At 45.5% G+C, this 25,957-nt stretch overlaps 1 protein-coding gene across 1 annotated transcript in view; it reads left to right on the top strand.

Moving 5' to 3' along the window:
• Nucleotides 1-25,127, top strand: part of LOC144324557 (uncharacterized) — a 68,970-nt gene extending 43,843 nt beyond the window's left edge. Inside the window, exons 4-9 of the mRNA XM_077916006.1 lie at nt 1,795-1,973; nt 12,467-12,506; nt 13,321-13,372; nt 14,302-14,377; nt 21,334-21,540; nt 22,077-25,127. Coding sequence (XP_077772132.1) covers nt 1,795-1,973; nt 12,467-12,506; nt 13,321-13,372; nt 14,302-14,377; nt 21,334-21,355 — 369 coding nt within the window. The 3' untranslated portion in view covers nt 21,356-21,540; nt 22,077-25,127. The remainder of the gene's footprint in view (nt 1-1,794; nt 1,974-12,466; nt 12,507-13,320; nt 13,373-14,301; nt 14,378-21,333; nt 21,541-22,076) is intronic.
• The last annotated feature ends 830 nt before the right edge of the window (nt 25,128-25,957 follow it).

The following is a 25,957-nucleotide window of genomic DNA, read 5'->3' as shown; positions in this document are numbered from 1 at the left end:
CTTCCTTCTGGTCTTACACTTCATGCCTTCCATAAGTGAGCTGTTCCTCTGATTCTCAAACCTGCTTTTCCTGTAAGAGACCAATTTCTAGTCCTTTTGGATATGTTGCAATGACGTGCAGCTACTCCCAGCACGGGGCTAGACTTTTCTCCAGCTTCCCCAGCTTTGTCCATTCCCCTTCCCACTATATCAGCTGGAGCACCCAGGAGGCCCATGACTTCTCTGAAAACAGTGTCCTCGGGCCTCTGGATTCTGCCTGGATTTTCCTTCTAGGAAAGAAGAACAAAAATTGACTGCAGCGGGCAAAGATCTATCTATAGCCCAATGGGGACTGATTTTTGACATGTTCTGGGATCCTTGCTCCAGGGACACTTATCACAGCCTCTAGAAAGCCCAAGCTGAAAGCAGTCTCAAAGTGTTCTTTGGCATCTTGCTATGACATCGAAGGATTTTTGTGCACAAGAAGTTTGGGAAGTCTTTGAATGTGGTAGTCAGGGCTCCATCCTGTCCTGAGCTACCTGTCCGCCACTCCACCACCACACACCCTTTGCTCTCTGCCTATCAGACAGAGATCTGAAACTCATTCCCAGTATAAGAACCATCTCTAAAGGGCACTCAGAGTCAAATCTCTTTTGAGGTCTTGTGTTTTAAGCAGGTGCATGTGAGAAATCCAATAAATGTATTTTATTGAACCAGTGAACATTTCTCACAAGGAATAGTTTTGCAAAGAAGGACTTTCAGTTAGGAAAACTTGACTGGGCCTCTGAGAGCAAGTGGCTAAGAAGGGGGAGCAGGAGTGTCCATACTTACTCAGTGCCAGAGCTTCAGCCACAAGGCGCATGGGATCTGCCAGTGAGCCTCAGGGATGATGCCATGATTCCCTGAAAAGAAGCTCTGGAATGGGGTGTTTATGCTCCTTTTCCCAGGGGCTTACTCCTTCAGTTGAACCCAGACCATGATGGTGGCTCTTTCTCACTTGGCTTTCTTACCCCTTTGCTCCTCTCTTGGGATAGCACAGATGTCTGCCATCTGAAGAACTGAGGTGACTGTGAGCCAGACACAGACTTCAGCCCAACACTAGCCCACTGTGCCCTCCCTCAGTGCACACCCCTTATTTTTTGGGTTTTCTGCCCCTCAGAGTCCTGCAAAAGGTCTGGGATTTGAGATGTGTCCAGACACTGAGAAGCAGAAGTTAGGATCCCATAGCTGCAGGTCTGAGGAGCTTTAATTAGAGGCTTCTCCAGACCACCCGCCTGCCGGCCTCTCTAAGGCCCTGCCGTCTGCATCCCAGAAGGGTCCTCGCCGCTGTGGGTGGCAAACCACAGCAGGACGCCTGAAGGTAGTCAAGTGGGCCTGAGGAGGCCCTCAGACCTCAGCTGTTTTTAATTCCATAAAACTGAAACTTAATATATGAGGCAGGCAAGATAAAAAAAAATGCTTTTGTGCCGCATCGGTGTTCCACATTGGCCTTCAAATCCCATTGGGTCGAATTCAACTATAATAATGACGATGATGGTAACAGTACTAACAGCAATCACAGAAACCATGTGATGATAAAAGAGAAAAGCAGGAACCAAAGGGGGGGATCCTGACACTGGTCTGGCACTGCCTGGTGTGTGTTGTCCTGGCTGATTAAACAGGAAGCCCAACTGATAGAGCCCAGTAACCGCAGGTCCTCCTGGTCCCAGCAGCTCTGTTGGAGGTGTTGCCAACCTGGGGTCATCCTCAGGCCTGTGTCTGGTTGCCCAAAGCTGACTGGGGGGTCCAGTCAGAATTCTCTTGGCTTCTCCTCAGCTGTGGTGGCCTGACATCCTGACCTCTGGGCCCAGGAACACCTATCTAGATGTCCTCCTGAAGATACCTGAACAGCTGGAATCAAGACAAGAGCAAGTGACCAAGAGTAGAAGACTCATCACCTTTTGTTACTTGATTAACTTGGTACGAAAACTAGGGAACCTTTTGCATGTCTCCAGGTGAGCACCTTCTCCAGCTCTACCACACTGGTCTCTTGCTTTCCACCACAGCACACATGGGCTGCCTCACTGTGGCCCTCTGAGGGGCTTGACTTTACTCTGACCTCCTTCCACTCTGGCTCTGTAGGAAGAGCCAGTCCTCTTCCTTTCCAAGACCAGTCACTCTCCTTTGCCCTTGACTTCATTTTCCTCCTCTGTCCTTCTTTTGGACCATCAAGTCTTCTGTCATGTATTATTAGCAGCTTATTCTGCTTGGCCTGTGAACATACTCAAGTCACTCCTATCTTAAAACAAAGCAGAAATTCATGCCTCTTCCACCTCCATTTTTCCTTCTTTCCTTGTTTCGTCTGCACACACAGCCCCACCCTGCCCACCTATGGTGTTTAATTCTTTGTGTGTGTGGCAAAATATATATGACATACGAGGCACCATTTTGACCCCTTCAAGTTTTGTAAGTCTATAATTCAAGGGCATTAAGTACCCTGTCATTGTCCACTCTGTTGCTAGCTACATCATTGCACTGAAACTGCTCTTACTGAGCTCATGAACAGCCTCCTGATTACTGACTCCAGTGGATACTCATTCAGGTCTTGTCTCACTGGCCTCCTTGGGGTCACATGTCACACACCTGGCATCAGTGCATTGTTTCAGAATGACTGCTGGCTTGCACCCATCTCATTCCCTCCAACTTGCTGGCTGTACCACTATCCACGGTAGGATCCTTTTGCTCTGCCTTGGATTCTGCAGCTCCTTGGGAACCCATCTGCAGCTCTCTGTTTTTTCTACCACGTGTGAATTATCTCTTGGTGCTTTGGCCAGGTCCCTCCAAATGAAGGGCATAATGGGCATATTACAGCTGAGAGAGGCTCCAGAGAGTATTATGCAATTAATTCCACCCCAAAGGATCTTCTCCAGTATCCCGATAGTTGCAGGTGACTGAAGTGTGTCTGGTTGGTAGAGGAACCGGACATATTGGGAGTTTTGGTGACGGATGGCATAGACTACAGATAAGTTAATTTTGTAGTTCTTAAGAGCAAAGAAGAAATCCCCAATCAACTATAGGTAAAACATATGGCCTACATATGTAGGAAAATAATATTGTCCTTCTATCTTTGAACCATCTCCCTGATTCCTGTATGGAGAGCCTTAGTTCTCCAGCTACTTTGTAACCTGCTGTTTTAGAAATCAGGAGGATAGAATCACTGTGTTCAGGGAAGTGTAGTGTGAAAGTGGAGGCTTTCAGCACCCCAGCAGAGGGGAAAGAGGCCTAAGGACAAGCATGGGCAGGAATAAGAACTGAGGAAAGGCTGTCAGGGACCCTCTTGCTTCTTTTCTAAATTGAGGAATACCTGATATTAACCCAGTCATCAGCGACTGAGAATACACAGGCCCTGTCACAGGGTGTGTGCTTGGGGATCTTTGTACAATGAGATAGGCCTAAAAGAGTCCTCCCCTGGGATTGGCTGGCTCAGGGCCTGCTGATTGCAGGGCCAGCATCAACTTGCTAACACCAGAGCACTGTGGCTGTAATCAGCCAGCCTGGTAATAACTGTCAGCATCTTAGGGAAGGATTTGGGGGGTTTTAGTATCCTTATCATTATAAACTGTTACATGACCAGGTCCTATGCAGAATAGGAAAATCAAAACTCCTAGGAATGATGATGCTCTGGATAGCTCCTGCTCGTCTTCTAAGACTCAGCATACATGTCCCTTCTCTATGAGGCCTTCCTGTCCCTGACAGAGTGAATTTCACAATGCCTCTTCCATGCCCTCTTGTATGCCCTTCTGCCATATAATTTCTTTGCATGTGCCATAATCATGTGTTCATCTCTGTCTCAGCCGTTGGACTGTATGCTCCCAGAGGGTAGTATATCTATTTCTGATGCTTACCATTATTCATGGCATACAGAAAGCCCTCAGGTAATTTTGGATAAACAAATGAATGAGTGATGAATGAATGAGTGCAGATTTGAAGTGACTGGTTTTCAGGGCCACACTGGGAAATCACTCCCTAACAATGGACACATATTGTTGGGTGTGTGTGAAGCCTTAGATGGTTAATAATGAAGCATCAGGAGCAGGTCCACTAAGAGAGGTATGGGAATTATGTAACCAAGGGCCTCGGAGAAGGAGCACATGTTAGTTTGTTCATTAAATGTTCCATATGAAATATCAGGATGACATAAAATACTGGGCTCTCCCTGGGTGTGAAACTCTTTCCAGTGTATGACCTCAACACACCTAAGCATTGAGCTGGAGAGGCAAACTTGTGCTTGGTTTGTTTGTTTGTTTGTTTGTTTTTCTGTTATTCTGAACACGTTTACTACTCCCCCTACCACCTCCTCAAGAGATTGACTTAGGAGAATGTCTTTGATAAAAGCATCCTTATAACCTAATGAAGTCACTTCAATGTAACATCCTCTCCATCATACCAAAGGGTGGAGGTGTTGGCTCAGGGATGGAGCAAACATTAGATCTATCAATTATTATCACACCAGTTGTTTTATTTTTTATTTTATTTTATTTTTTATTTATTTTAAATAAATAAAAGGGTGTTTAAAAAAAAACCCTTTCCCCAACTCTGTGACAACAGGCAAATTGGACCATTATTATTATTTTTTCTTCTTCTTCTTCTTCTTCTTCTTCTTCTTCTTCTTCTTCTTTCTTCTTTCTTCTTTCTTCTTCTTCTTCTTTTTAAAGATTTTGTTTATTTATTCATGAGAGACACAGAAAGAGGCAGAGACCCAGGCAGAGGGAGAAGTAGATTCCCCATGGAAAGCCCGATGTGGGACTCGATCCTAGAACCTGGGAATCACGACCTGAGCCAAAGAGAGACACTCCCCCACTGAGCCACCCAGGTGCTCAGAAGTTGGACCATTTCTACATAAAAGAAGGAGGCCCCAGCAAAGGGAAGAAGGCATTCAAGTTCTGTGAGTGCCAAGGCAGAATGAGAAAAGGATCAATGGGGATGTTAAAGGATCAATCTACTGATGTGAAACCCTATCAACCTGGCTCTGAGAGCTGAAGATTTTTCTGGAGTAGGCGAAGGAAGTAGGGCCTGCCTCTCTCAAGCCTGGTGGGCTGCTTAGCACCCCAAGTTGGGTGATCTTCCCAAGTTGGGTGATCTTCCCAAGTTGGAAGATCTGGGGCTGAGACATCCTCACCACTTTTGCATTATTTCATTAGGCTGTTGACAAATAAGCACATGGAAACAATCCATCGCTGGGCACTGATTACATTTTCCTTCAGAGCCATGTGTCTTCTGTGAAAAATTATCTTAATCCCCCATTGACATCGGACCCACCCTCACATTTTCCAAAATTTCTTAGTCATGCTTTTCAAAGGGTTTGATTGCTGTCCCTTTGTACATGATTTTGCGCATGGTGTTTGCCTCTCTCTTCTCTTCTGACCTGGAGTAACTTGAGGCCAGATGACAGCTGAGCTGACGCCCCCTCCCCTCACATCATCATCCTTATGCTAGATGCTGCACACTCTGTGGTGGCCCATGAGTAACCCCACCATCCGGGACCTTTCTGCAGAGCCAGAGTAAGTTCTTCCTTCTTGCTTATGTGTGATCTCAGTCAGATCATAAACACTCTGGAATTCCGTATATCCCACCCTCCCTAACACTCTGTTGGCTTTTCATTCATTAATTGACAAATAGCAGCCCCAATAGTATAGAACGAACTAATTTTTCTTGTGTGGATTTAGAATGGTACGAGTTACTACCATACTTAGGAAAGTGGGTAAATAGTCACAGTAATTTTTCACATCCTGTGGTCCCAATGATACTGGAAAGTTCTTTAGTGGAACAATTCACATCCATGGTGCAGACAGCAGCCTAGAATCAGGTGAACTTGGCAACTTGCTCAGCAATTTTCCACTGGGTCATTGTGAGTGAGGGCAGGAGGTTCCTTGGAGGTTTATCGTTCCATATGTGTTTATGCAGGCTTTACTTCGAGAGAGCATATCTCCTCAACCTGACAGTCTGTTTATGCACAGGCCTCCTGATACACCATGCACTAGTGAAAATGTCCAATGTGGAAAGTATTATAACAGCTATGCAACCACCTTTGATTAGAAGCAGCTTTTGCATCAGATATGATCGGGGATACCAGAAAATCGGGCTTGTGCGGGGTGGGGGGTGGCTTAATGACTTTAGTCTTTGCTCTGCTCTTGTTTATCGTTTTGTAACCTTGGGAGGTGATTTCTTAAGTTCTGTGTTCCCTACAGAGTGTCCTGTGGCGTTGACATTGAGGAGCACAGATATATAACACATGAAAACCATTTATAGTAGCAAGGAAGCTTTTGAGGGTAGAACGTTTTGAATGTTCCATTCCCAAGCTTTGGCTCATTACCTGAGAGGTGGAGACCTCTTTCACAAAAACAACAGACCAAAGTGAACCCAGTACTCAGACAGCTAATGTCTGATGACCTTGGCGTTTGGTGTTTTGAGTTTCTTAACTACCCATGATTATTGGGTATGGAGCCATGCCCTCCTGCAGGTTCCCTTGAAATCTTATCTAAAATACAACATGGTTTTGTAATGAAAAGTAGCCAGTTCCCACTCAGAGTCATGCAGTTGGTGCAAGGCATAAAAATACATGGCCGGTGGGTGGGGGGGAGGGTATGGGAAGGAGGGGTTTGTGGGGCTGGAATGCAGCCCTTCTCTGCTTCTCAGGCCTTGTTCTCTGGTCCTGGGCTGTCAGCCCAGAGGATGAAGCACCTTTTCGTAACTCGCCATCTCAGAGGGACACCCTTTTGCCCAGAAATGCTGCCAAGCTCAGTACCATCCTGGTGTTTCCTTGACCTCTGCCTTGGGTGACTCTCAGGCTTCTCTCCTGCCAAGGAAAGACCAGGGGTGGAGGAACTTCTTCTTTCATGCCATTTCCCATGAGAGCTTGATCTCCTCTATTTATTTCCAGCTTCTTCAGTGATACTCCTGAGTATCAGTGAACACCAAGGATTTTCTTCCATATCCACATCCTATAGGATTGGGATGCATAGCATGGCAACATTTTGTGACATTAACTTCTGTGCTGTTCTTTTCTCCCTGTAGTTAATTATTTTGCCCTTCCCTCTCCACTCAGTCAGTTTAAACAACTAAGCTGTTTTGTGCTCAGTCCCTAGGAAAGGGAAGGGAAAAGTAGGATCAGAGACAACGAAGGGTTGTCTTGAAATATGTTTCCAGAAGCTGATACTCTTAAGGGAGAAGTGAGGACTCCGTGTTAAGACAAGATGGGATAGACATCGTGAATAAGAGCAAAGATGCCCACTCTTTGCTAAAGACTCTTGCTGTCTTTAGGAAGGGCCGTCCTGGCAGAAGGAGGGTTGGTAGAGAGCTCTGTGGTCTACCTGTTGGCAAGGCCGTCTGGGGAGATTCTATGGCCCCAAGATGGCATAAAGTGAGTCCTGTGCTTTCATGGGCAGCACAGGAAAGCGAAAGGAATCGTCAGATCTAAAGGGATTTCTGCCTGGAATGAGGGATGTCCTGCTGAGAACTGAAAAGTGTGGACTGGAAATGATGAGCAGGAAGAAAGATGTCTTCAGAGACTCCATGAGACCTCCCACCCAGTCCCTTAGCACCATGTGAGCTTCCAGAACACAGACAGTCCCAGGGAAAACAGACATGCTTGAGATTAAGCTCCTGCCACCCCAGTGCAGTGGGGCTCACGATATAACATGAAGTTATAGAAAAACAGGTGAAATGCACACCTGAATGGTGAGCAGGGATCCAAACCTGCTGTAGGATCTGCAGAAATCAGACCTTTCACCACTTTCCCTTTCTGCCTCACTCTACCCACGCGTCTACTCATGCTTCTGTAATTTTGTCCAGCACCCACGTTCTGGGGAGGAAACCAGCTAGGGCTGTGGGGCTGCTGGGGTGGGGGCTGGGGTGAGAGGCTGGGCCCAGGTGCTAGTGGGTGTAATGCTAGTATGAGGAAAGCTTCTGAGAGTGTCTGCTCACTTGTCCTCTCATGCTCCCTCACCCTGTGGCCAGAGCGAGGTGCCAGCTCAGGTTTTAACATTAAGCCAGGAGTTCTCCCACTCCTGCTCTGTTAGAGTCTCCTGAGAGTCTAGTCCTCTCTTCAGAGTCTGAGGGAAAAGGTGTTTTGCTACCTGGGTTCCAGCTCCACCCCTCTGACTTCTGAAAGAAGCAGGTGTATTCTGGGCTGGAGGCAGGCCATGAACATCCTGGTCCTGGCTCTGGCAGGACATGAAGTGGGACCATAGCCCTTGTCCAACTTCTCCAAGTTTCCAGTTCCTCCCTGGGAAATGAGGAGACTGGACTAGAATGATCTATATGGTTCTTCTAGCTCTTCAATATTTGTAAGTATGACAGTCTCTGACATTTCCTTTCCCTGATTTGAGGCAGCAGTTTAGTTCTTTCAAAAACTAGGCTGATGCAGTTGGTTAAGCATCGACTCTTGATTTCAGCTCAGGTCATGATCTCAGAGTCCAGAGATGGAGCTTGGGGTTGGGCTCTGTGTTCTGCAGGGAGTCTACTTAAGATTCTCTCTTTCCCTTTGCCCCTCCCCTGTCTCCTCTATTCTCTCTCTCTCTCAAAACCAAATCAAACCAAACCAAACCTAATGGAGATCCTGTCCCATTTATATGCCTGGCACTTTAGAGGGTCCCTTTCTCATCCCCTATAGTAATGATAACAGCAGCATTTCCCATATGAACAGGCCTTTATAGTTTAAAACAATGTCACATTAATGAATGCTGTTCACTATTCAGGACCTGCCATTAAGAGTCCCTTTTGCCCCTCTCCCTCCTGTCATCTGCCTCTTTGGTGATTGCTTTTCTCTTTCTTTCTGGGGCCTAGAAGGCTCCTGACTGTGCCTGGGGGCAATTCCTGCAGCTCCTGGCTACGGTCCCCTCAGAATTTCCTTGTGCACACCTTCATGCCCATTTGTAGTGATCAAAGCAAATGACTTTGACCGCACTTTATTTTTTTAATTTTAATTCCAGTGTAGTCAACATACAGTGTTTTTTTTTAAAGACTTTATTTATTTATGAGAGAGAGAGAGAGAGAGAGAGAGAGAGAGGCGGAGACATAGGCAGAGGAGGATCAGGCTCCATGCGGGGAGCCCGATGTGGGACTCGATCCCAGGACTCCAGGATCACGCTCTGGGCTGAAGACAGGCACCAGACCACTGAGCCACCCAGGGATCCCAACATACAGTGTTTTGTTAGTTTCAGGTGTACAATATAGTGACTCAACACTTCTATACATGACTCTGCCCTCATCACAACAAATGCACTCCTTAATCCCCAATCACCTAGTTTGCCCATTCCCCACCCGCAACCTCCCCTCTGGTCACCATCTGTTTTCTATACTTAAGAGTCTGTTTTTTGATTTGTCTATTTTTGCTCTGCTCATTTAAGTTTCACTTATGAGTGAAATTGTATGGTATTTGTCTTTCTCTGACTGATTATTTCACTTAACATTATACTCTCTAGCTCCAGCCATGTTGTTGCAAATGGCAAGATTTTATTATTTTTTATGGCTGAATAATATTCCATTGTATAAATATACCGCATCTTCTTTATCCATTCATCTATCAATAGACATTTGAGCTGCTTCCATAATTTGGCTATTGTAGATAATGCTATTATAAACATGGGGGCTTGTATATCTTTTTGAATTTGTGTTCTCATATTCTTTGGGTAAATACCTAGTAGTGGAAATATTGGATCACATGGTAGTTCTACTTTTAAGTTTTTGAGGAACTTCTACACTGTTTTCCATAGTGGCTGCACCATTTTGTGTTCCTAAGAGTAGTGCATGGGAGTTCCTTCTCCACATCCTCACCAACACTTGTTATTTCTTGTGTTTTTGGTTTTAGCCATTCTGACAGATGTGAGGTAATATATCATTGTGGTTTTGATTTGCATTTCCCTGATTAGTGATGTTGAGCATCTTTACATATGTCTGTTGGCCATCTGGATGTCTTCTTTGAAGAAATGACTTGTTCGTGTCTACTGCCCATTTTTAATTGAATTATTTGTTTTTTGGGTGTTGAGTTGTGTAAGTTTTTAAAGGTATTTTGGATACTAACCCTTTATGGGAGATGTCATTTGTAAATATCTTTTCCCATTCAGTAGATTGCCTTTCAGTTTTGTTCATTGTTTCCTTTACTGTGTAGAGCTTTTTATCTTGATATAGTTTATTTTTGCTTTTGTGTCCCTTGCCTCAGGAAACATATCTAGAAAGATGTTAGTATGGCCAATATCAGAGAAATAACTGCCTATTTTCTCATCCATGATTTTATGGCTTCTGGCCTCACATTTAGGTCTTCAATCCATTTTGAGTTTATTTTTGTGTGTAGTATAAGAAAGCGGTCGAGTTTCATTCTTTTGCATGCAGTTGTCCAGTTTTCCCAACACCATTTGTTAAAGAGATTCTTTTCCCATTGAATATTCATGCCTCCTTTGTCAAAGGTCAATTGGCCATATAACTGTAGGTTTATTTCTGGGTTCTCTATTCTATTTCACTGATCTATGTGTCTATTTTTGTGCCGGTACCATATTATTTTGATTACTATAGCTTTGTAGTATAAATTGAAATCCAAGGTTGTGATACTTACAATTCTGTTCTTTTTTTTCCCCAAGATTGCGTTGGCTATTCGGGATCTTTTGTGGTTCCATACAATTTTTTGGATTATTTTTTATAGTTCTGTGAAAAATGCTTTTGTTTTTTGATAGGGATTGTATTAAATTTATAGATTACTTTGGGTTGTATGGATATTTTAACTATATTTGTTCTCCCAATCCATGAACATGGAATATCTTTCCATTTATTTGTGTTGTCAGTTTCTTTCCACTTTGACCACTCTTTAAACACTTTGAGCATTTAAAAAAATGCTTCCATTCATGTGAAGAATCTACTGCTCTTCTGACAAGAAGTGTCACATAGAGTTATGCAAAATTTAGGTGTTTTAAAAAGCTTCATACAGTCAGGTAGAAAGCCTATCTCCCTGAAAGGAGCACTGTTAGGGTTTCCCATACACTCTGCCACCAGGCTTTCTCCACACAAATGTTCTGTGTACCCCATCACCTCCTCTTCTTTAAGCTTGATGCCTCCTAAAGTTGAGGGGTTAAAAATATTTTTACTTTTTGACAGTATAACTCAAGGCTGGACAGGAGATAGACCTTGTTCAATAATAAGGAAAAGGAGACAAACTAGCAGGAGATTGACCTATTTGCACTGCTTTTTAGGATTTTAACTTTCTCTCCCCTTTCTTCCTCAATTTTCAGTGCTTGAAGCTTCTCTTCTGCCCCATTAAGATGCAGAACAAGTCAGGGCAAACAAGGTGCACATCTGGTCCTGACCATTTCCTTCTGTCATAGATTAAATATAGAAATCTCCACTAAGATGAGTCTTTGGCTCACATAGCAGCCTATTCCTCGATCTCTGCCTCTCCATTTCTCCTGTGCCCCAGGTCAGAGGAGGCGAGGCTGTACTTCATATTACATTGAGTGGGACGTGTCTCTTGGCCAGAAGTGGTTATCTGCCCAGTGTTGGAACAGGGACAGGGACAGAGTGGGAGTGGCATTAGGTAGAAGAGAATGCCTATGGCTCCTTAGTCATTTTCCCATCTACCATGTCCTTAGGGTTTCTGGCTTTGGGTGGCTGCTCCTGACCATTGAGGATTGTGTGAACTTTGCATTTCACAAAGCATTTGTTTTCCTATTTCCTCATCTGAACCTCATAATGCCGTACAAGGTGGGCTGAGCAGAGTGAAGTGCAAGTGGCAGTGGCTTGGCAAAGTCACATCAATGGTAGAGATAGGACTTGTCACACATGTGCCCCGACTCTCAGAGCCTGTGGCCCAAGAGCAGTTGGCTAGCAGTTTATCCCTGAGGCTTCAAGCCAGGCCTACAGCTGCTACAAGATGTGGAGCACAGGGAATGGGTGAGGCCTGGCTTTTTTCTACCCTTGAGAACTTCTCAAGGTTTAGTGTCTCTTTGAGGCTATGCCTGTTAGGAATGTCTTGAGTCTTTGGGGCATGTTTGAATCCCTGAGTAGGGCTAAGGGTACCATTGCCAGGTAAGTTTGAACTTCATGTTAGATGATCAGCTAGGACTGTGTTTGCATGCTCTGAAAGATTGGTGTGCACAGAGGCATAGTCACCATTAGATGTATGGACTCAATCCAGAGCCAGTGTTAAATGAGTGCTTATTGGCTGAATGAATGTGAGAGTGTCTCTCGATCCAGAACAAGCTCTTTTATGGGATGCCACATATTCTAGAACGTTCCCCAGAGATTGTGCTTAACATATCCCTTCTCCTTCTACCTTCCTGAGCCTGTAACTCTGAGGCTCACCTTTGGACTCCCACGGAATCAACTTTCTCTGCTGATTTTGAGCTTAGTGACAACTTTGTGTGTATGTGTGTGTGTGTGTGTGTGTGTGTGTGTGTGTTTCTAAAAAGCTCTGATGTCTAGAAGCTTCGTGATTATAACCTGCCTCATTATATTTTATTAGGTGTCCAAGGCACTGCATTGCTCCTTGTGGACTCCAGAAGGTAACACTAACATTTTTCCTGGGGAAAGTGACAGAGAAAACAGGTTTGAGCCCTGTTGCTGCCCCTCAGCCGGCCTGGCTGCTCACGCTCCTCTGCTCACACACAGAGCAGCCTGCCTTACCAGCCAACTGGCGTAGCTTAGCCATTAAATTCTGTTTGAAGTTTTATTTCCTTCTATTCTTGTTATCTCAACGGGCAATCACTCTCAGGACATTTTGTAACAAATAGCATTTTCTGTTCTGCTGAGAACGTGGGCCTCTGGCCTATAGCCTGGTTGTATTTGAGAGCCTAGCCCATCCCTTCCCCCAGCTGAACCTCATTCCTTCTTGCTCCTTGCTGTTGTTGTTTTTACTAATATTATTTATTTCCGAGGACCTCAAGTGTACAGCAGTAAAGTATATATGCCCCAGTTCGTGTCACACTAGCATCAAGGCCTTTGGTTTTATTTTTTCCTCCATCTCTGTCCCATTCTCTCCCTCTGCAGGAACCCACTTATATTGCAAGGCCTGTAATGCTGTGCACTGCCTGGACTTCTCTGAGCCTCACAGAACCCCACAGGCCCAGCTGTGGGTTCCCTGCTTTCACCAGACACATTCCCACATAGTGGGAAAGTTTCCCCTGCTGGCTAGTCCTCTTACCAGCTGGACCAGCTGCACCCCATTCGGTCCTTGATCTAATGATTTCACCTCCCTGCCAGCCTGTGAAATGATTCAAATGTCAATCACATTCTGTGGGAGTCAGGGGCACTCCATCCACCCTCCAGTTACTAAAATGCCTGCTACTTGCAGGCCCCACAGGCTCTCTCTGCTCCCAGGTGCAGCCCCGGATGGCCCTGTGTGGTGTGTGGCACCCTCCTCCCCAAAGTGGTGAGTACAAGTGACTAATAACGTGCTGTCGGTCTCATGTGTCCTGTGTTGGGTGTCATGGTTGCAGGACTCATACGGTTTTGGACAACGGGCTGAACGGTAGGTAGTGAGAACAGTGCTCAGTGCATTTCATGCGTGTACTTCCAAACTGTCTTCCATCATTTCATTTAGACATTAATTTAGACATTAGGCATTTCATTTAGATATAGCCATTTAAAATGCAGGGTGTGCTTTTACTCTGCAGTAGGTGCTATGCTAAAATCCCAGTTTCTTTCTGGAGCATCGGCTTCTGGTGCCCCCTCCCCCCCATATCCTTTCATCACTCACAGTTTATTGAGCGCTCCTGGGACTTTTGGGGAACTTTCTCAGTTCTAATGATGGGGCTAGTTAGAAATGCAAGATGGGCATCATCCCTGGGAGCAGTCCTCAATCACTGAAAGTGATAAAACCCAGCTTTCTTACAATCCCTGGGGCATGCTCTAGGTGGTTCATCTGAGATCCTCCCAGCTGCCCATAGAGATGCCTTACTTATCCACCTGCCAGTTCTTCCTGTGATCACTACTCAAGCAAACTAGTTACCCTCAGATCCTTGTCTTAGATTCTGCTTCTGTTTTTCACTCCACGGTTGTGTTTGAAAACTCTGCGAGTTGCTGTCTATAAATACATTTCAGTTGCACAGAATCCCAACATGGGTGTTCACTACATGTCACACGTCCGTTTTCCTGGTGGCAGCTTCATTGCCCATAACCTGCCCTGGGCTGGCCATCCTTGGCCCCTTCTCCAGGTGGATGGGTGAGATGGGTGCATGAGCTTCTCTGGGGTAGACACCCAGACATGGGAGTGCTGAGGTTGGTGGAGTATGCACACTAAGTGTTGTCAGATTTCCCTCTAAAGTGGCTCTGCCTATTTATTCTATCCCTGTGTTACAGGCCTACATCTTCCTGCAATGTGGTTTGAGAAAGTGGTATCTCATTGCTGTTTTGATTTGCATTTCCTCGATTACTGGTGAGCTCAAAAATGTCTTTATGTGCTCATTAGTAAAACTGATTCAGCCAGTTGGAACCAGATGTTAAAATAGCCACTGCTCGAACCCCCAAATGCACCCCCCTAACCTGGCTCAAACAACTCAGCCCCTCCACTGGGACCCCCTAGACCTCTCCATTATCCAGTATTGGTAGAGGTGTCCTGCACCAGGGGACCTCTGACCCTGCCCCAGGGATTTAGTAAGTCTCTTCTGTTTGTCGGTGCCTATGCCATATCTGCTTTGAAAATCACCCTGAGAAGGAACTGTTGTGTTTTCCTTTCCATGAACTGCCTGTGTACAACCTTCTGCAATGTTTCTATGAAGTTTCTAAACCTTATCCAGAGGATGCTATTTCAGGCTTCAGGGCTTTTGTGGTGGGGAGTGTGGGGTAGGTAAGGGGGAAGAAGGGTCCAGGCTGTTGCCTCTCTCAGCACCTGCGAGAATCAGCAGGTCTTCAGGTCAGGGGCCAAACAGATTCAAGGCCTGCAAGGTCAGGCTGAGGATAGTGGGAGTTCCTTGGGCATAGAAGAGCAGGGACCTGCAGCTGTGCCTCCCGGGAACCCAGGTAATCAGTGACATTCCTGAGGAAGTCCTACCAGACACCTATGATGGCTGTCCCTGGGATGAGTGGGGAGAGGGTGGCCTGCCACTGTCTTCGCATCAGCTCCACACACCTGTCTCTATTACTCTGTGTCCTACTCGTCTCTGCCTGCCCAGGGATCTCTCCCAAACACCTATTCTTTACACTAAATCCCAAGTAAACTTTATTTCTAAAACCCAAATCTGGACGTATCTCTTGAATTTTCAAAAACCCTTCAAAAGCTTCTTATTATTTATTAGCATTGTGTGATCCAGGGAGCGTAATTGGTTGGGCCCCTTTTGGCTTTATGTGATGGATAAAAATCGAAATGTTCTTCACCCAAAGTGAAATGTGTAGGTGTAAACATTTGAAAATCATGAGGATGTTTAGATTAGATTACAGAGATTGTTTTGGGATTATACTGCTCTGAAACGGTTGCATTCATTGTTCTATATTTTTAATGTCCACAGCTAGTTCTTGGATTTTTTTTTTAAATCTGCCAAGAATAAAAGTGAGAGTTTGAAAAGAAAAAAGAAAGAAAAGCTCCTCATTGTCTATAGCATAAAATCCCTTAGTCCAGCACACAAGATCTCCCCTCAGTGGTCCCAGCTCTCAACCTGTCCCCTGTCCCACATCCCTCCTCCCCACCTCTGCCCATTTACCCACATCTCTCCTCCATCCCCATAATAGCTCTGGAATCTCCATGCCCTCAGGCCTTTTCTCACTGGGTTCCTTCTGCCTTGAATGCCTTCCCTTGGTGAAGTTTCCCTGACTCCTAGTGGTCAAAAATGGGTGGCTTCCCTCCCTGGCTTTCCCAACAGGTGGGGCCTGAGATCACAGCTAACTAAATGAACCAGGCGAAGAAGAGGGGGAGCAGAAGGGATTTGCAGGCAGAGGGAATAGCATGGGCAGAAGACTGGGGTGACAGGGGGCTCAGAGGATCCAAACTCCAGTAGTGGGTAGTTCGGGAGGGCTGGAGAGAAGAGCACGTGTTGTGTATGTGTTGGGGAGCTGGGGTGAGGGTGGCCAGGAATGAGATCAAAGAGACCAGCAGGGACCTTGTGGTCCAAGTACGACTTACCTTTTGGCAATGGGGATCCACTGGCTGAGTTAAGCACAGAGGAGCCTGGCCAGGTTGTAGTTGGGCTTTCCCAGCTTCCCCTTATGGTTCTGCCCAGCAGCTTACCCAGTGGGGTCTTTCTCCAGGCTCCTATGTCTCCATGAGCTCCCACTGGCCACTGAATGGAGCCTTCTGAGGCTCATGGACCCTGGCTGCTTTGTTAATGGTATTCCTCCGTGGGTCCTTGGATTTGTGATTCTGGGAGAGCTGAACACAGGTCCTTAGGCTCTAGTCCATGTGAAAGTTGTTGCTCATCTGAAGAGAAGGGTCTCTGGGTGGGAAAAAATGGTAATGGGTACCCTATGGCCAGGGGTATAGCTCAACAGTAGAACTGGAGCCCAACTGTATCTTGTGTTTCAACCAAGTGTACTGTTGGTCTCCAATGACTTTTGAAACTCAGGCCCTAACTCAGAGGATCTAGGTGTCACCAGGATGGAAGAGAAGGGGACGGTGCCCAGCCTGGACCCAAAGAGCCTGTGTTGAGGGGGCCCCACAGAAGCCTGTGTTTTCATTACTAAGCAACTTTAGGAGAAGTGTGTTTGGGGAAAGAAAGACGGTGGGGTAATAAGGCTGTAATAATGGCTGCCATGTGGAGGGAAGGCAATGTTACCCAGCTACGAACTAGAAAGCATGGTTTATATTTTCAACAGTTGGAGAAAGAAATGAAAACGGAATATTTGCTGCACCTGTGAAAACATATTTGATCATGATGGCAAGTCCAGCATTCTTAGTGCGGGATTCATATTTCATAACTCGTGTTCAAACAAGAAAAATGATTATAATGTTAAGTATTTCCTGAGTTTATTTTGATGGATGACAGAATAAGTACTGTATCTTTCACTCATTAAAATACAGATTGGTGTAATTTAATAAATGAACTTAATACACAGATGTTCCAGGCTGTTTTACCAGGGTGTATATTAATCAACTTCTTTATATATGATCCTCTTTTATATTTTTTAAAGAAACTTGCAGGAGCCAAGAATTTATTAGATTTGCATGCTCTAGGACGAGTATCCAATGTCAGGTACATGCAGGAGTGTATTAAGATGTAACGGAGCCAGAGTCTGCAGAGCGGCCAGGCCCCCACAAGGGTCGTCCTCGGCTCCCGACCAGCTCTCTGGGTCATCCCAGAGCCCGGGTCTGTGCCAGCTGTGGGCTTACCTGCTGCTGCCACTGTGTCAGGCCTACTCAGAGGTGCCTCTGGAGCTTGGTGGGCTTGGGCCCTTAGGTGGCCGGGAGTGGACAGTGGCTTTGCTGGGGAAGAGGCCTGCAGCCCATGGGGCCTCTTGGGCCCGTCTCAGGTTCCTTGGCCACCCTCAATGTCTTCTCCACTCTACATCACTCTCCCTTTCCTCACTGTCTCTTGGAAGCACATTATGGGACTGTGCTTTGTTCTGTCTGTAGTTCCCATGAGGGAAGTTTGCCTTGCTAACGAGACGAGACTACAAACTCCTGAAGGCGGGAGTGATGTCTTTGCCAGCTTCTACAGTCTGTGCTCCGTGAATCTGGCTGGTCTGGACTGAATCCATGTGTCAGAGCAGGACCTACCTCCAACTGAGGAAGCTTTGGAAGGGGACATAGAAACCCTGGTTCAGCCATTCTAGAAGGTGCAGGTTGGGAGGGGAAAGCCGGGCGGGGACACAGTGCTACCTTCTCTCTTTGGTGAAGGACAGAGAAAGTGAGAGTAGGAGCTTCAGTTACCCTCTTTTCTCATGTGCAAATCCTGTTGAAGACTGACCTAGGGCTCCAGGGAAGTTGTCCCCAGCAGTGGTGGTGGGAAGGCCAGAGGAGGTGTCTTGGTCCAGGCGGTCTGCTCTGCCCACAAAGAGCACTCAGTTTTCTCTCAAAGCACCTTGCACTCTCTCAGTAGTTCTAGAACTATAGTTATATTTCTTGGTGGATAACACTAGGTGGAGATGCTGCAAGGCTAGGGGTCACTTCTCACCAATTTGTGGCACCTCTCTCTTCATGAGCATTTAGCCCAGGCCTCTTGCACCTCCCCTCACCCCCCAGGTAGATGGTTAGTGCAGGTTGATTTGTATAGTGTGCGTGAGAAAGTCCACCACCTGAGCATAAACACCGGTGTCCCTCCAGTTCCCCCCAAGAATGGGTGCTCCCTGGCAGCTGCAGCCTGAGCTGGCCTGTTCCCTCTGTAGCCCCTCTGCACCCCTCAGTGGCTCATCAATCACACGGGCAGGTCCTGCGGGTGGGTAGTGGCTCTGCTGTCACATGCCTGTTTGCAATAAGCTCTGGCCATAATCATTAATCATTCATTGAAGCTGTGGTTAGCGGCCCTCAGTCAAGTAGATGGTTTCAGGTTTTCCGGGCTAAGTGCCTCTCCAGCATGCATCCTTCCCAGCCCTTTCATGTCCAGCCATTTGATGTTCTGTGCATGCCGAGCTGGCCTCCAAGGCCAGGCTTTGTTTTGGAGGGTTGTTCTGAATGCTTCCCTGAGGGCCAGTCCAAGAGAATTCTGGTCTCCAGCTCCACGTCTGCACAGGAAGTAGAGCTCGTAGGATGAGTCTATGTTGAATACTTCCGAGAGCCCAGTTCTCTGCCAGGCCATGGGGATCTGAGGGAAGGAGAAGGTACTCACTCTGCCCTCAGACCTCCATTTAGGGACGGAGCTCATGCAAAACAGTTGACTAGCAAGATGGAATTTATTTGGATGCAGAGGACTCAAACAGCCCTTGGTCCACAGGTTTCTCAAGAGGGTAGATGCCTGGAGGCTGGGGTGGAGGGGGAGAATTGAGGGAATGAATACAGGAGCAGAGGCCGTGGGGGGGGGGGGAAGCGGCAGTGTGTGCGTGCAGCTGTGGGGGGCCTGCTGTGCGGTCTGAGCTGGGCCTTCCCTCTGAATGGCAGACTGAAACCATTGGTAATGGCCTGGAAACAGGGGTTGCAGTGAAAACTCTGTTTGCTGGGAGAAACGTAAACTTTAATTTGAGAAAAATTAACTTTACATTAAATCTTAAAATGAAGTATTTCCTGCATTTTACTAATATGGTCATAGTCAGAGGTTCCTGAGTTACTTGAAAAGATACATAATGCACAGGAGTGGGATTTCCTGGGAAAAGCTGGGACTAGAGTTCAGCTGGGTTCAGCAAACACTAGGAGGTGCCTGGACCTCTGCCATGGGGCCAGGAAATGTCCTGAAAATGCAGACAGAAGAATTGTGGAGTGCACTACACCCAGGGCCATGCCTGACTCCACAGTTTCAGGGCTCAGGACTCCAGGGTCCAGAGCTAAAGGAACACGAACTGGGGGCTGGGAGTTGTTGGTTATTGAAATGTGAAGTTAACACAGAGATATTACTGAGGCTGATACCCCAGCCCCCATTTCAGCTTCTTTGCCAGAGAATATTTCTTGCCCAGAAACATTCACTATGTGTTCATCCACTGAGGTACAGCTTTGAACCAGTAAAAGAACTCTGGGTATTCAGAAGGAAGAGTCATTGCATCTGGTTAAGGGGGATCAGGAATGGCTGCATCTAGCAGATGGGCTTTGGTGAGGTCTGACTTTCCCGGGCACAAGTGGGCTAGAGAGAGTTTGCCAAGTAGATGGAGCAAGGGACACAGACACAGAGGGTAGTCTGACTTGCTGGCAGCCAGCGTCCTTGTGCCAGGGTGGAGGGAGATGAGGTTGGTGGTGCAGGGTGGCATGAAGCTCAGCATTCCAGGCTGAGTCTCAGACTCTAGTCCTGGGAAGCTCTGCTCTGCTCCTAGATCACCACCCAAAATGCTTCAGCCCTGTGTCCTCACCCATATCTCTCATTCCTGGTGCACAAGATGCTCTCTGTCACCTGAACAACCATACTCTTGTTCTCTCTGTAATTTTCTCACACTTTCTTCTCTACTTGGGAAAATTTTCCTCTTTTTGTCTCTTGGAGAATTTCTCTTCATCTTGTAAAATGCAGCTCAAATGCAGCTCTTCCTTGCAGCCTTCCATGACTGCCATGGTGGTACGTGTGGGTTACCCTCCCACTGGAACCCTACACTGGGGGCTTAAGATGCTGCCCACCACCTCCTGGGAGCTGGTTGGGGGTGAGGGATGGTGACAGTCTGAGACCAGCCCTTGCTACTCACTGCCTGGGTAATCAACCATGTTGATTCCGTCATCTCTAAGAGAGAAGAAACATTGCAAAATGTTTTGCATAGCAGTAAATGGAATAATAAAGTAATGTGAGTAGTGCCTGCTTCAGAGTCTGGCACAGAGTGGACACTCAGACAAAGTTAGGCTTCTTCCCATTCCCTGACAGCATTCTGTCCATACCACTGTCAGCCATTTAGAGGTTAAGTCTCTGCAAATAGGCTGTGAGACCCATGAGGTGGAATCCATGTTTCTGGTACCCTCAGTGTCTTGCACAGTAACTGACGTGGGGTATGGGCTTACACCACTAGGAATGCTTTGAAACTGCTTCATCAAGACTCCTCTACTATGGAGAAGGAGCATAGCTATTCAGGAAAATTTATAGATGTGGGAATCAAGTGTGTTTATTTTTATTTTTTTTAATGAATGATCTGATTAAGTCAGAAACTTTCTGAAGTCCCACAATTCTCCTATCCCTAGAGAAGGATTTGAATAAAGTATCCTCCTGCTGGAAGGAAAATTAGAGATAATTAGTCCAGCGGTTTTCAAAATTTGTAGAGGACTAGAACCATTTTTTCAAAAGAAATTTTATATAGAACCTTAAACTACACAAGCAGACAAAGCATGATTTTAGGAATACATTTCTATTTATTAATGAATAGTGAAAATTAATTAAATCATATTGACAAATATATTTATTGTTCAATTATAGCAAATAAGTGAATAAATAACAAATAAGTGAATGCATAATAAATCAGCTTGACAAATGTATTTATTTTATAATCCCAAACTTCTATGATATCTTTAAGATGTAAAATATTGAAAAAAGCATTTCTAAAATCCGTAAAGTAACTTGGCTCTCTAGAGTCAAGCCCAGAGTGTGTTGATAGGACTTGCTGATTGAGCCTACCCCTTTATGTCACAGATGAGTAAACTGAGAGCTGGAATGTGACAAGGACATGCCAAGGTTACACAGAGATGAAGTGGTAGGCTGGAGTGAGAACTTGGGTCCTCTGCACCCCACCCCAGGGCTCTTTCAAATGTATTCTCTCTCTCCTAATTTGAGAGCAAAAAAGTATTATTGTTATTACTTGTTTTTTAGCAAGTAAGATCCCCTAACTCCATAGTTTTGACTTATATTTAAGGCTTTCATATAACCTGCAATGAGCATGAAACAGGCTGCTTGCTAGAGTGAACAGTACAACCCAGAAATCTCCATCCGCGTCTTCTCATCTCAGCAAGAGAATTTTTGCCTGGTGATGGATAATTGAAATGGATCTGGTCAGCCAGAGCTCTATACTGATGATGGTTTTATGTTTGTTCATCTGTCAGAAGAGTAAAAAGCAAAGCTGGTAATTTCTGTTAACTAAGCACCTTCATTATAAGAACTCAAGGGAAAGGGTGGGGAGCGAAACATTTTTTCGTCCAGGTGTCCCGGATCCCGAGGATGATTTGTGTAGTTAAGGAGAAATTCTAATAATGTTAAGCGTATGGAAAAGTTTAAGGAAAAGATGATGGGTCATTTTCCAAGTGTTTGGGTTGAATATCAAGAGCTAGTGCAGCTTCCTTCCCAACCTCTGCTTTTCCTGGCTGGGCCCATCTCACATTGTGCCTCTCGCATGGGGCAGTAGTGACCTCTTGTGAATTCCCAGCTCACAATGGGCCATGACAAAGGTATAAATATCACAGAGGGACCCAGAATTTCCCCCTCTTCACCCAAAAAAGGCCAGAAAAGACTGGATAAGGATCCCCTTATCCTTATCTGGTTCTGTCTGGCAGGTGCTGAGCACCTAATTCGAGGCAGCATTTTAAGAGTGATCCTTTCTGGGGTTGTTCTTACTATAGGGAGAACAGGCTAATGGTCTCCTTTCGTTTCCTCTGTCCTCAGGCATTTTTCCTCCTCCTGCTCATCCAAGAATGTTATCCTTTGAGATAACAGATGAGTAAACTGAGAGCTGGAATGTGAGAAGGGTGGCACCATTGACAAAAGTGTGCACCATTATTATGGCTGCTGCAGATCACAGCTATCAATGGTGAGGCCCCGTCCACCCCACCAATTTCTTGTGACTAATCAGGAACATCTTTTCTGTATGGCCACATCTCTCAGGCATTGAAATCATGGACAAAGCTGAACGTGTCTCCCTTTGTTGGATTCACATTTTCTTTCTGAGGAGATTATACCTGAAGAGTTAAAGGCAAATCTGACAAAATAAACAGGGATCAAATGTTTGCCAGGGAGTCTTTAAAAAAAAAAAAAAAGAATTGCTCTTTCTTTTGGAACCTTGGTTGACCTATATGTGTGAGGGGGTGGAAATGTCCCCAGGACAACTCCAAAACCTCAGAGGAAGCTGCTGACAGGCTTCCAGTGAACTGGGTTTTTGCTTGTGCTCAGAGGGCAGAGAGTAACAGATGGACTTTGACAAACTCGGACAGATAAGTATAATCTTCAAAAGGTCGGTTTCTTACTTTTGTTTTGTTTTTTTTTTTTTTTCACTGGCAGCATTACAAGTTCACACTGCAGTATTTCTGGGCACCACAGTGGGGTACTGGCCTAATGGCAGTTTTTAAGAAATTGTAAAGAGCACCTGACTAGAGTCAGGAACTCTGCATGTCTAGACAAGTCACCTAACCTTTAGTCCAAGAGTTTCTCATTTGTAAGGGGAGATAACAAAAAAGCCCTATCTACATGTCCGAGCTGTTGTGAAAATTACATGGGGCCCTGGAGATGTCAAACACTCTGTGAGCAGATTGGAGGCTGTAATAGCTCAGTGATAGGAGCTCAGCTGGGCTATTACATAGAAGCACAGGTTGGAGAGGGCAGTAGCAGAGCAGGGCTGCATTTGAGGGAGCAAACGTGAGTGGAGGAGCAATTGTGTTATCTCCAGGGAGCAAAGACATTTTCTGTCACCCTACAGACATGTGCTGTCTTTACTTAGAGATCCACTTCTTTCTATTCCAGGTTTAGAGGCTTCTGGTCCAGTAGGGACAAAGAGCAGAGCAGGGACTGGCCCAGTGTATGAATCTCCTCAGACTTCCCTGAGCGTGTGATCAGGGGCAACACTTCCTCTCCCATGTGGACACTGAGCCAGAGATCAGGTGAAGCCTCCACATCCCTGATTTCCTTGCTGCCCTGTTCATCCTAGGGTGCTGCAACTGAGATGCTGGAATGTCCATGGTGAAAATGGCAGGGGTAGGCTCCATGAAGCACAAATGGGAATAGTCCAGAAAGAGGGGTGACTCAAAAGTGGCTTGTCTCTTCACTGGTAATTAACCTGAAATGAAATCATGACAGCTGATGAATCCTGTGCAGTCTGGGCACAGAATCTTGTGGAGCACTAGTCTTCAGGGTAAAACTAGCTCCTCTGTGATTCAGGATCATACCCACCAACCTCTTGTGGACCACCTGAGCAGCAGCTGTAGAACCCATGAAACCCAACTCGGCTTACTTCCGGGCCAGTTGCATTCTTGGGATCCTTGAAGTTGCACAAGATGGGCATCTGGCTAATGGAGGTGCTCAGCATCAGCACTTTCCTCTTCCTGCCACCTCCCTCAGAAAAATCCAGGACTCTGGTCCAGTTAGCTCCCCAACAGAGGTCAGAGCTGGAGCTCTCCAAGGTGCTGATAGCTCAGGCCAACTCCCCCAGAGGACACATTACACTGCAAACGTGCCTTGAAGCAGGTCGTCTGGAATATCTTTCTTTGCCTCTATTCTTGTTGCTGAGGTGGAATCCTGGTAGGTTTGAGGGAAAGAAGATACTTCCTTGGCTCTCCAGACCAGTGTGGGAAGATTGACCAAAGGATCTGAGCAAACCTGAGAACATAAAAATGATGCATTCCTGAGATGCCTGGAGAAGCGTGACTCAAAATGCCTTACTACTTGGAAGTAGCCACCCTTGAGTCAGATATGTTCACCCCAGTATATACTCATCACCTTTGAGAAGTAGGAGAATGCTCCTTTTAGAAAGAGTCTAAACACAAGGGGAGCAACTTAGGGCATCCTGTTGATTGACTATAGGTGGGACCAGTGAGTGAAACCAACTGGAGGCTATTTGATAGTTCAAGCCAGAGATGAGTACTGAATTAGGGCAGTGACTTTATCACTGGAAGAATCTTAAGAGGTAACTCCAGCAGGATATAGTGAGTATAGGATGTTAAAGCTGGGATGGTTAGAGATCATCCTTGATTCTCAAGGCAATCTGGGAAACTGAGTTTCCAGAGTATCCCAGTGATAATGCTACTCAGGAGGGGTAGCTGAGTTTTTGGGCAGGAAGGATGATGTATATCTTGGGTGGGAGGTTCCAGTGGTACTCCCAGAAGGGTTGTCCAGGAGCTTTTGGATACATGGTTCTGGAGCTCAACAGAGATGTCAGGGCTGATGATAGAAGTTTCGGAATTGTCCATAATGGGAATGTGGCTGAAGAGATGAAATAAGATTAAATCAACCAGGCAAAATGTGTCAAGTGAGAGGAGAGGGGAGCAGAGAACAGGTCTTGGTGAAATGTGTACATTTTCTGGGTAATGCTGAGGCATAGGTGCTGATAAATGAGTCTGTCATGGGGCTCTCATCATCTTCTCACAGACTACTTCATCACCCAACCTGATGTCATTCCAACCACTTCTTTTTTATTCTCCTCTGACATATATATTCATATATTGTATAGATACAGATTTAGGTTTAGGTATACAGAGATAGATTTATTTTAAGGAATTAGCTCATGTGATTATTCGGGTTGGCAAGTCCAAAATCCAGCCAACAGCCTGGAAACACAGAGAAGAGCTGATGTTTCAGTCTTGAGTCCAAGGGCAGACTGAAAGCAGTTGGGCATTAAAGAGGGCACATGATGTAATGAACACTGGGTATGATATGCAACTGATGAATTACCGAAAACTACATCTGAAACGAATGATATACTATATATTGGCTAATTCAATTTGAATAAAAATAAAAGAAAAAAGAAAATGGTTCTTTCTTTCTTGGAGGACATCAAACTTTTTTAAGGCCTTCCATTGATTGAATGAGGACCACCCACATTCTGGAGACATATTTGCATTACTCAAAGTCCACTTATTTAAATGTTAATGTAATCTAAGATTTACTGTCACAGATATGTATACCTACTTTAGTGTTTTACTACATATCTGGGTACTGTGATCTAGTCAAGTTGATACCTAAAATTGACCATCACAAGGGGGGACATCCACTGGAAGCCTTACACTCAGGTTCAGATGAGGGCAAAAAAAAATAATACATGAAGAATAACCTGCCCCTTCACAGTTGCTATAATGACCCACATGCCCACTTTTTCTCACCATGCTCATCACACATATGAACTCCAGGGAGGGAGGAACAGGGGATGTTGGGCCACATACCAAGTCAATCATATTTGTTCATTCCAATCTGATCTTGCTCAATTCTCCAACCTAATTTTCACTTCAGGCCTCCTTTCCTCTGATAGACTATTTTGGACACTCTTCTGTGTTCTCTACATAGAGATTCTCCTTTACTTCTGATTCTAGTATTTGTCATACTGCACTTTTGAGCAGGTAATGGATGTTTCAGCTTCTACTCTGTCTCATCCTCACAAATATAAGAAGGTTATAAGATGAAAAAAATTTTTTCATTTTTATTTCAAAACTAGAAAAAGTGAAATGAATAGGAATTAAATTACTGCCCCAACAATCTTTCAGAGAAAGTCTAGTGCTGCCAACAGTGGGGTTTTCTGCATAGCTACACCATTCCCCATCTGTGTCAAAATCCTTGGTGCATTT

Source organism: Canis aureus, chromosome 12 (assembly GCF_053574225.1).
Source record: "Canis aureus isolate CA01 chromosome 12, VMU_Caureus_v.1.0, whole genome shotgun sequence".
Lineage (NCBI taxonomy): Eukaryota > Metazoa > Chordata > Mammalia > Carnivora > Canidae > Canis > Canis aureus.
This window is presented reverse-complemented; position numbering and strand designations above follow the sequence as displayed.